Source organism: Adiantum capillus-veneris, chromosome 29, assembly GCF_014529385.1.
Source record: "Adiantum capillus-veneris isolate H3 chromosome 29, ASM1452938v2, whole genome shotgun sequence".
Classification (NCBI taxonomy): domain Eukaryota; kingdom Viridiplantae; phylum Streptophyta; class Polypodiopsida; order Polypodiales; family Pteridaceae; genus Adiantum; species Adiantum capillus-veneris.
In genome coordinates this window covers 79,513,771-79,525,523 of record NC_140959.1, presented here as the reverse complement: position 1 = coordinate 79,525,523, position 11,753 = coordinate 79,513,771, and the positions used below count along the sequence as shown (strand labels likewise).

Below are 11,753 nucleotides of genomic sequence, written 5' to 3'. Positions count from 1 at the left end.
TATAAGAGGGTTCATTTTTTAAGAGGCATATTATGACAGGTTCAAAACTCTAAAGAAATTCATATGCGTATGGATCAAGCACGACAAAGGTTGCCTACAGACGATCTAGTTAAAGAAGAGGAGAAAGTTGTCAATGATCTTGCTCTCAAGTATGGTGATCGAGTAGGGAAGGTAAGTTAAACATGAACACTTTTAAATGTTTATGATTGGTTAACAAGATTTCAAATTTTACGTATTTTGTGTCTCTTTTAATTTAGATGTTGAACATTGTGGATCCTCGACTTGGAGAGGATTGGTTGGCCCGTGTGTGGGCTCTTAGATGGGGCACCGATAGTTGGGCCACATTGGAGAAGCTCAACCTAATAGCTCTCCAAGACGCTCCTGTTGAGAGCAAGATCTTGTGGGTTTCTTTGTTGGAATCAGATAAGATCACAAGAGCTGCTCATGGGCTTAAGCGTGGAGATCTGTTCTGTTTCTTATGAGTTTAGCTATCATTGTGTTAGTTTCTGAGCTTGTTGTCTAAAAAAGTTGATAATGATGTACAATGTTGGTATTTTTCTAGTTGGATTCGTAGAGAGGGATTACTACAACGTATTTTTGGGAGGGCTAGCACTCTTCTTTTAGATTTTGTTGATATGCTCGATGGCGTCAGTGTGCCTCCTGAATGTACACTCTCCATGTATTTTGAAGAATTAAAGCTTGAGGCTAGAGCTCACCTCTTTCTTGTTGAGACTAAGTTTGGAGCCAAGACCAAGGATGCAGAGTTGTTGGCATCAAACAAGGAAGATGTGATTCCAATGGCGGCTCAGAGGCTTCTCTATCGGTGAGAACGATAACTTTAATTATATCACTAGTTGGTGATTAAAAACTTTGACTTATTGAGAGCCTTTGTTTGTAGGTATTTTTGTCACTTGAAATCTATGGGACATATTGTCATGATCCTATCATGGCCAAACAATGGACAAACATAGCTCGGGTGATGGTTGTATGTATCCCAAATCAATACAACATTTGTCGGAGTGGGAGTTGGGTCATTGTCCATGGTGGGTGGATATGGTCCAAGGGCATATCCTTGCTAGAGAGAGGGAGCTTCATGATGAGATGAAGAAGCAAAAAAATACAACCACAAAGACAATGGATCCTCCAATGATAAAAGAACATCTAACTACAGGTATGAGTACTTTATGGGTTTCCTTAAGAAGTATTGATGCTTTAGTGGTCAATGTAATTTTGAATTCTTGATTTAAAATTAGTAGGTGGTACTAAGGACAAGGGAAAACAAGCTGCATATGTGTATACAGATGTGGATGTTAGGGAAGAGTCATTAATCTCACATGGTTATATTCTTGAACTCTTGATTTCTTGAGGTCGTGTAGTTTACATTGCATATTTTCACACTTGGGAATCAATGCAGGTGTTGGTGGCGCTCTTACAGTGAGAAAGGTTCTCTCTTTTGTGCATGCCTCAAACTTTCCTACTGGGGTCTTTGGCTCTTCCAAAGATGTCAGATGTATGGCAGTGGTTGGAGACTATATTGCTATTGCCAGTGACTTTCGTGCAGGGCTGCAAAACCCAGTTTGGAATTCGTTCATGATTACATGCTCAAAGCTCGAGAAGATGGTGTACAATATACCCGAGTGGGCAAGAAAGTGGCTTGGGCAGCTGATTTCATATTTTTGGATTTTCCATTCGGTGGTTTGCATCATGCATCGACAACGACGCTATCTTGGGATGTCTGCATAGAGGATCATGTTCGTGGTGGAGTTCATCTCTCATTCTCTACTCTGGCTGATTCAGGTTGGGTGTTGATCATGACATCATGTGTTGGTGAGTCTCTAACTTCACTTGTCTAGTTTTTCATGCCTGGTAATAATTGTATCTCATCTTCTCTGTAGGGGATAGCATTTGGTGGGTAGAGCGTTTTTGTAGGGCATCCGACTTGCTTATTCATAGGCAGATTGTGCTCCTTCATCATGGCGCATATGGTTTTGTTCGTAGCTATGGGGAGCATATTGAGGTAATTTATAAAAACTATGAAATCGTGCTACTCATGAATTTAATAGTTTGTTTATCTCTTTTTTTGTTTCTTGTTGGTTTGCAGTGCGACACATCTATGCTTTTCTTAATTCACAGACGAGGGATGCAACCTCCTTGTTATCTTCCAGAGAGTACTTCACTATTTCGCTTTCTTGGTATGAGTCCTACGGATTCAACGATGAGACGTTATTTGCCTCCAGCCTCAAGAGCCCTTACTACTACAGGAGAGCCACTATGTGGAGGCCTTCAGATGAGTCATGCATTGTTAGCATGCTTCGTGGAGATGCTATGCAGACGTGGTGGTATCTGTTTGGAGTTCGGGTGTGGGACAGCACCCGTCCTTGCAGCTTGCCTTGTTACTGGGCGTGCATGTGCTTCCATTGATAGTGATGAGGGCTTGATATTGACGTATGTACAGCCATTACTGCTTCCACATGAGCGGAGTGTTGATGCCACCACATCTGTAGATGTGGAAGATGAGGGTGACAGACCTGGTGGGAACCCGTATGATGACTTGTGAGGCTCCCACCCTCTCATTGACATTTTATTGCATTTTTTTATGTTGGACTTTGCTTGTTGTCAGGATTGTGGCAATGGTTTTTTATGTTGCGTGTTTCGCTATGTATTGTGTTGGGTCAATAATCTAGTTCTCTTGTTTCATTGAAGTATTTTGCCAGTATATATAAAGGAGACCGCAAGAAGAATGGCCTCGGACAAGTGCTATGACTACAATATCCAAAATGAGCGACAGAGACGTAATTTGTTCATCAATGATCAGTGTGACTCATCATAGTGATATGGGTGAAACCCATGCAATCTCTTGATGGAACATTTTTGTTATTTTTTTTGGTGGGAGATATAATTGTTGAAATACAAAAATAGCAGGGTTTTTTATGTTGAATTTTTAAGTACTTGTTTTGTTTCGTAGTAGCTTCACTCTTACTTGACCTTTGTTACCACTAAAACACGCCAAAAAACTATTGAGAACAATCGCATATCGGACAACCTCTCACATATCTCTACAAGGAACAACTCTCTCTCTCTCTCTCTCTCTCTCTCTCTCTCTCTCTCTCTCTCTCTCTCTCTCTCTCAGATATGCCATTAAACACTCTCTTAGCTACGTCAATGAATAATACATGATATATGTTATTAGCACATAGACTCATGGATGTAGGATACATAGAATCCTCGTCAAAATACATCATTTGTGAGGCTATACCACCTTTTGTAGGGCTAGAGACATATGTAGATGCCCAACATATTACAACATTTTGCTTTTCATATATCAACCTTTATATTTCATATATATCTTATCAAACTCACTTGACTATGGTGTTGCTCGGAAATATCCGCTTGATGTATGGTAAGACCCCTTCTTTTTTGGGTAGCAAAATTCATTTCTCTGTGCCAGGTGATACAATGGGCATCCGTGAGTGCTACCAAAGTCGCTTGGCCACATAGATGAATGCTCAATCAACCAAGCTAGCTCCTTTTGTTTATATCATTTCTTATAATTTGTCTTTTTATCCAATGTGCAAGGTCTTTTCTCAAGACACTGTTGTATCCTAGCATTATATTGCCTAGAAATAAGCTTGTCTTCAAGGTTTTTTCAACAATAGAAATCCACGTTATATCTCTTGAGAGAGAGAGAGAGGGAGAGAGGGGGGCGGGAGTGAGACATAACATTGTTTCAAGCTATTTCTCACTTTAAATTTGATAAGTGTGACTCACCATCTTCAGGGAGCTATTGGTAGTCTTGTAGGATTTTTCTTCTTGCACATACCTTTAATGGGTGGTTAGACCCAAGGAACAAGGGACATCGGGATATTGGACCCAACAATACACTTAGAGATCATCATCATGAACACAAATGTGTAGTCTCCTTAACGAGTCAAAGGCAAGATTGGGCAACCATGGTTATGAATATCATTGACAAAGTATAGCTTTTTTTGCAAGGAGGCTAAAATGCAAGTCAAAATTCTTGCCCCAATTTGGGCTTGTGTGAAGCTTGGAGGCTACATTGGGGAGTTACAAAGAAAGTGCAATAAAGCCGCATCATCACTTGAATGGAGGGAGACCTTTAAAAACCTTCAAGTACTCCATCTTACATTGGTCCCCTTAAATCTCCAAGTTAGTAGAATGATCCTTGAATGCCTTTTGGAGGGAAGTCGCTAGAAAAATTAATAACAAAGTGATCTCCAAGCTGGCTCATCTCTGGAGCAATGACAACTACTATTTGAAAGATGTAGACTAGTTGTGGTGATACAACATAGGCTAAATATAATTGAAACGATTTTAATCAATAGAGTCTCAGAAAGTTTTATGCAATTGTCGAATTCATGCTGCTAGGTCAAAACTCGATTGAAAAGCTTGGCGTTGGCCCAAAAACACAATTTTTGCATTTCCCAAAATTAGTGGAAACTTATACAAGTTAATGTAAAAGGGGGATCTGTTCATACATCTCATCAAATTTGGAAGGCAAATTGGTCTAAAGAGAAATAGAAAAATAGGTAACAACAATTGAGAGGTAAATTGACTAAGTACAATGAAGGTATTCACATAGAAGTTATTATGGGGAGTTATCCTATTCAGAAACAAGATTCTTGTTAGAGGGCTTGGCCCAAACACTTTCTTTGGTTGCAAAGCAACTTCAAAGGATCCCTTGCTCACCGGTTCTTGCCGCCAAAAATTGTAGATTGGTGCAAAGGACTTTGGACGGTGTCTCTTTAGAAATGACTTGGTCTTGAGAGAAAGAAGGTTTCAAAACAAAGCAGTCCTAGTATGCACACAAGTCACCAAGCACTACTACCAAGGATATCATGCATGCAAGCACGGAGCATATATTCATAATAGGGTCTAATGCACTAGTCAAAAAGGAAATCATTCATCAAGTTCTACTTGTATGTGACCCGCATGTTGTTGCGACTAAGAAAAGCATGGTTATAGGATCTCTCTCTCTCTCTCTCTCTCTCTCTCTCTCTCTCTCTCTCTCTCACTCACACACACACACACACACACACACACACAAAGAGAGAGTCATATATAGGTAGGTGTGTGTGGGTATGTATGTGCCCACATGTGAGGTTGTAGTCTTTGGAATCACTCTAGGAAGATAACAATGTGCCTCTCTCTCTCTCTCTCTCTCTCTCTCTCTCTCTCTCTCTCTCTCTCTCACACACACACACACACACACACACACATATGTGCTCACATGTGCACACACACACACACACACATGCCTTAGGATAGATGTAAAACTTCTCCAGATATGTGAAGCTAAAGAAGTCGACGGCAATGGCTCCTAGAAGCCAAAACGACACTGCTAGCCATAGAAGAAGCCCAAATGCATCCAATGCTAAGATGCTTTGCATCCTTGCATCCTCAATTAAGGTCTTTTTGTATTCACCATTGCAAGAAAAGGACCCATTTTAACTTTTTTCTTCAATTACTACTTCACCGTCATAACCTGTAGATAAATATCTCTTAGTACATCAGCCCCCACAGTGCTCTAATGAAGTGCCATCGATTTTTATGGGGAGCTGAGAAAGAGCATGGAGAAGAATGTGTCCCCTAATTTTGGACAATGGAATGGGCTCCTCTCTCTCTCTCTCTCTCTCTCTCTCTCTCTCTCTCTCTCTCTCTCTCACACACACACACACACACACACACACACACACACTTTGTCCAAGTTGTGGCTACAATTGCTTCCACCTAAGCCATTAGCTCTTTACTTTCTTTCTACCAGACCAAACTCATAGTGGCTCAAGCAAACCCATGCACACCTATTGCCTTGAGCACCCATCTTCTACTACGAAGCACTCCACACCAATGGACGGTGCTTATTCCTTGTTCGTCTCTACATGATCATTAGTAGCTATCATGATCAAGGTCTTGGTCTTGGTCCCGATGACCCACCTCACTCTTTCTCTGTCTACTTGCTAGTGGCAAATCTCTCTCTCTCTCTCTCTCTCTCTCTCTCTCTCTCTCTCTCTCTCTCTCTCTCTCTCTCATACACACACACACACATAGATTGACAACTGGTTGTCATGCATACAATTTTGACTATGATTGAAAAAGGATGGAATCGCATAAAATCTGAGCTAGTTCACTTAATTTTCACAGGCTCTTTAATGTGTCTATGATAAGGAGGACAACCCATCAACAACTCAAGTTTGGTGTTGATCCAACAGGCCATGCAAATCAACCAAAAAAGAACACGTGGAGGCCCTCTCCTTCCTCTAATTTTTCAAACTCCCTTATAAAGATTTTAGATAATGGACTATTGAATAATAGCAAAAATCTATTGTGTACTCAAATGCTCAAGAAAAACCTAGGTTTAGTATAATCTCGCCTATAAATTTTCTGGACTTATATCTAATGCACCTTGGAAGCCCTTGCCACGTGACATAAGGAAACGGCTTGGAAGGGGACCGGGAGGGAGGGAGACTAAGGAAAAGAAAGAAAGAGATGGATTGGGTGCCAAGAAAAGGGTCTCTCTCTCTCTCTCTCTCTCTCTCTCTCTCTCTCTCTCTCTCTCTCTCTCTCTCTCTCTCCATCCATAGGATGGGCCACACACTTGTAAGATTTAATTTGAATGTTAGGATACCCATAAAAATTGGAGGAAAAAAATTAGGTTTAGTATAATCCCATCTAACTTTTTTGAGATTTATCTCTAATTCCAAATGGCTTTTATCAAGTAGGAGGAAGCGGCTTGCCAAGAAGAAGAAGATAGGTGCTTGATAGAAATATAATGTACTTGCAAAAATGTTCGGGTATGATTTGGGTCATAGTGTGCATATGTTGTATTGGTTGGAGACCCATGTGCAAAGATATGCCAAGGACTGCATGTATTCTTTTCTAGTTAATTCAAATCAAGCTCTTAAGAGCATTTTTATAATAAAAAAAGGAAACTACAAAGGTTAGAGAATATAAATTAATTTTTAGAGAATCTAAAAAATACAGAGAAGTTTAGTGCAAGAACCTTCATATAGTAAATTTGCCTCTAAAATGCTAGAAAAAAGGTATGGTATAGCCAAATGCTTGAAAATTCCTCTATTTAATGTAATCCCACTTTTTGCTGATTTTGAAATTTATCTCTAAATTATAGATTTGAAGGTGAGAAAACCTACAAAGAAGAAAGAAATTGAGTGTAAAAGCCTTAAAATATAATCAAGTTGCCCCTAAAATTTCTCATACGCAAATTTTCTATGCTTTTAGCAGAATGCACTATGCCTCAACTCGATTTAGTATAACCCTCCTTACAAAATTTTGAGATTTGCCTCAAACATTCTAATTTTTCTCTAAACGCTTGAGAAAACTTAGATTTAGTGCAATCCCACTTACAAATTTTGAGATTCACCTTTGAATTCCAAAGTCAACCCAAAGGCAAGGGCACTCACAAAGCTCAAAGAAATCTAGCGTAAAAACCTTCAAAAATAGCCGAGAATTGTTGTAGTTATCTCTGGTCATCCACCTTTGTTGTTTGTTGAGGTTTGATCCTGACTTTGGCTTGCACATCTTTTGCCAAGGATTTTTTGAATTGAACTTTCCAAATTGCATCAACTCTCAATTTTGTCAATTCTTTGTAAATGTTGATGTCGTTTTTTTTTTTTTAATTCTTGATTGTAGATTTTGTTGATTGTCGCTTTGTTGATTGCTAATTATAAAACCAATGCTTATTCTCCCACCCGTCTTTCTAGTGCCGGTGTGAGAGCCCTCTCTCTCTCTCTCTCTCTCTCTCTCTCTCTCTCTCTCTCACACACACACACACACACACACACATACACACACAATGTGTGCATGACATCCATATCAAAGTGTTGGACTCCTATCGTTGAATTGTTGAGATCAATGTATTTCAATAATGCAATGTAAATGTAAAAGCCTTCATGCAATGCGCCAACACCTTGGAGAATGGCATGTCGATTTTGTCTTTTATATTCACACACAGCAAGACAATCTCTCTCTCTCTCTCTCTCTCTCTCTCACACACACACACACACACACACACACACACACACACACGAGTACATGCATCTAGCTTTTGACCTTTGAGCATCGAGATCAAAGATCATTTACGACATAGAAGGTCCGTACAAACTTACGAAGGGAGGTTCATTGAACAACACATAAAAAACAAGTGAAAGAGTCACGACTGCTTTCAAAAACAATAAGAAAGTGACAAAATTGTTTGGTTGAATCAAACTGGTATCAGTGTTTGGGAAAGGATTGCCTTAGCTTAGTCTTGAGCCGATTGAAAAGCGAAACTAGCTAGTTGCAAACCATCGTAAACGGAAGAAAAACCGATGAAATATGTGAGAAAGTTGTCCAAAAAGTCTGCAAATCTCAAAATTTTTCTAGTATTTTCGGTTTTCTTCTTTGTGAGAGGAGGAAACTCGACCAGCAATCGTTTAATAAAAGAGACTTTCTCGAACGTTAACATTGACTGTAATCAAGTTATAGAATGCAAGAAGCGTAAAGCCATGTGAAGTTGTGAAATGAAAGGTGAAATAAAAAGAACTAATAAATATATGTGTGTGTATAGAATTTATTAGAATTATGCAAGGTGAAGCTTTACTTTAGCATTCTAAAACAATAGAATGCAAAAAAACATATATGTATGTGTGTGTAAAATTTACTAAAATTATGCAAAGTAAAGCTTCACTTTAACATTCTAAAACAATAGATTATAGAATGCAAGAAAAGTAAAAACATGTCAGGATATGAAATGAAAGGTAAGTCTTCATTATGCACTAAATGAAAGGTAAGTCTTCATCATAGACTGAAAACAATGAAAGTCTCTCTAACCCAACACAACACTAAGTGTTTCTTTTAAAACCCTCAAAATGTAAAGGAAAGCCATTCTTCAAATGATTTTCAAACATAAAAGTAGTTAGTGGTGAGCCTTTTTTTTACTTTCCAATGCAAAGACAACCTCACAAGTCTTTTCATTTTCTACCATCCTAGTTATTAATCTTCACTTTTTCATTTTTAATTAAATGTTCTTTGAAGGTTGTCTTTGAAATGAAGCAGAATGTGACACATCTCTCCTTCCTTAAAACTTTTAAGGTGCTTCATATATAGTATAGATAGATATAGATTAGATGAGTGGCTCATGTTGATTAATTATACACCTCTTTTGTGAAAATGTTGTCTCCTCAAAGCACATGTAGTGTTGGAGATTGAATTAATGTATCATTTTCACTCACAATTGTGAGTACGGCCAGAAAACAAAATCACACACCTCTATTGACCTTTAAGTCATAGTACAACTCCAAAACTTTATGTAAGGTAAACTTGCACTAGGGCTAGATAAAATTTCTTAAGGCTAGTGGTTGGTGTCGCTATAATGTGGATAGTCTCATACAGTGCGGCTATGTCTGATAGTGCATAAATAAATTGTCAGGCATTCCTTGTCAACTTGACAAAAGCACACAGTGCCACACACAAGACTGCTCAAAGAAGACCACTAAAAATCACAAGCCCGGGGCGGGCCCCCCAAGTCTTTACCACTAGGCATCCAAGGTGCTACGTCCAACTCCCACCTTGCATCTCGTGGCTAGCACTACAAAGACCTAGTTCTATGTTACAATATTTGAAATATACAATTTGAATTTGAAGGTGAAAAAATTTAAATTATTTTAAGCAATCTAGTCTAAAAGCCTTCAAATATATTCAATTTCTTGATAAATTTTTTTGACAAAGTCTCTAAGTAATTATTTATTTTTGAGATCTGTTTGTGGAATTTTAAGTAAGTGCGCTCAATTTTCCTTTTGAGATCTAGTAAGTGGAACTAGAGTGCTTCGTTAGCCATACCTGTATTGAATTAAAGTGGGTCCAAGGGTAAGAGAAAACAAGAACCTAGAAGAAAAATGATGTGTGTGTGTGTGTGTGTGTGTGTGTGTGTGTGTGTGTGTGTGTGTGTGTGTGTGTGTGAGAGAGAGAGAGAGAGAGAGAGAGAGAGAGCTTGTGCTTTGTTTTCCACAAATCTTATTACCTTAAGTTCACATAATCCTATTTTGACAAGGCGATGATCTTCATGTCCCAATGTTGTTATGTCTAAATATGTTTTTAGATTTTAGATTGTATCAATTCTTTGATTCATGATCTATTGTCTAAATTCTTATCATTTGTATATGCCACTTCAACCTTCTTAAATGAATAAAAATCAACAAATTCTATTATTTGATGCTATTAATTATGTCTAAGATATTTATTAATTGGGAGGTGAGACGTTAAAATGAAGCACAGAGAGAGAGAGAGAGCGTGTCAAATCGTGTTAGATTTTTTTACGTGAGAGCGTGTTTGGGATATTGATCATAGTGTTTCAGAGGTGTACCTTGCAAAAAACCACAAAGAGAGTTAGAGTTTTGTCAAGGTCAATGTTTGTAATCATAGAAGATGGCAATGTTATTAATTGTTTATTGTTCCATTTTTATGCTTTTTTTTTAAAACATGCAAGTCTCCTTGCATGGGGGAGTTTGGACAGTCCTCCCCAATCTGCGTGCAATTTTCAGCGCGTTCATTAACTGCATTCTCAGTGTCAAAAATTAGAAAATGGTAACGCTTATTCACCTTGTGATTATTGTCAATGCACATAGATTGCATTTAACCTTTCGTATCACCGCACTGCTCTGAACAAACATGATAATTGAGACGGAGTGGACACTGCAAAGACTGAATTTGCATCACCAAGTGTCATGAAACCTAATATCTAACCAATCTAAATGGTTTTCTCATATTAAATTGATCATTTAATGTGGGAGAATAAATGGGAACAAGGGTTAAAATATAGACATGTGGTTATGGATCTATCTCAGCACGGGGCCAAGGTTAAAGGGGTCCAAATGGGAGATGGTCTGTGGGTTGCTTCTTGATACTCCATGTGATAGCAGAACTCCCAAGTGAGAAAATGAATCTGCTGGTAGACCTGCGATTTGGTTTTGGAAGTGCACCACATTCAGCATACGTATCGACCAAGGCATTCCTAAGCACGACAATTTTTTGAAACGGCCCTTACTGAAGTGTTCCACATTTGGCATGCATATCGACCAAGACAGTGCCAAGCATGCCATATCTTTTCACGAGAAATTTGCATAGATCCACAAGCCTACAAGATGCACACGTAGGTGATAGCATCTGGAGAAAGTAGAAGAAAGGCCCTCGCTTTGCATCTACTAAAAAAGCCCAGACCTTGCTTGCCCAGCCATTGTTGGGCATACCCTGCAATCAGTGCGTTCCAAAACACATCTTGCATACATATCGACCAAGGCATTTCCAAGCATGGAAATTGTTTGCAACAGCCCCTTACTAACAATATCAGAGTTTGCCAACCACAACAATTTTTTGTTGAAGTGTCCCATAGTTGGCGTACATTACCGTAGTCAATGCACTCGAAGAGATGCCATTCGGGACATGAAACTCCTCAAGCATGTTTTGTGCTTTCTGAAGTGCACCACATTGAGCATACATATCAACCAAGCCATTGCCAAGCACGGAAATTTTATAAAAAAGCCCTAGTGAAAGTGTCCTACGTTTGGCATATGTATCAACAAAGGCAAGGCCAAGAATGCCATCTCTTTTAGAGAGCCTCTTGCATAGAGCCACATGCCTACAAGATGCACACGTATGTGATAGCATCTGGAGAAGGTCCCCCACTTCGCACCTATTGAAAACAACCCATAGCTTCCTAGCCTCTGGCCGTTTTTGGGCATATC

The 11,753-nt window shown here is 38.9% G+C and overlaps 1 protein-coding gene across 1 annotated transcript; it reads left to right on the top strand.

The window, feature by feature from the left end:
• Positions 1–1,811: 1,811 nt before the first annotated feature.
• Positions 1,812–2,557, top strand: LOC147419460 (uncharacterized). The gene is made up of 4 exons (XM_086505814.1): positions 1,812–1,827; positions 1,896–2,017; positions 2,102–2,124; positions 2,479–2,557. The coding sequence occupies exons 1-4, from the start codon at positions 1,812–1,814 to the stop codon at positions 2,555–2,557; spliced, it is 240 nt and encodes a 79-aa protein (XP_086361940.1).
• The last annotated feature ends 9,196 nt before the right edge of the window (positions 2,558–11,753 follow it).

Coding starts and splice junctions, on each gene's coding strand:
- LOC147419460 (XM_086505814.1), top strand. Junction 2,018..2,101: donor GCTATGGGGAGCATATTGAG/GTAATTTATAAA, acceptor GTTGGTTTGCAG/TGCGACACATCTATGCTTTT. Junction 2,125..2,478: donor GACACATCTATGCTTTTCTT/AATTCACAGACG, acceptor TCCACATGAGCG/GAGTGTTGATGCCACCACAT.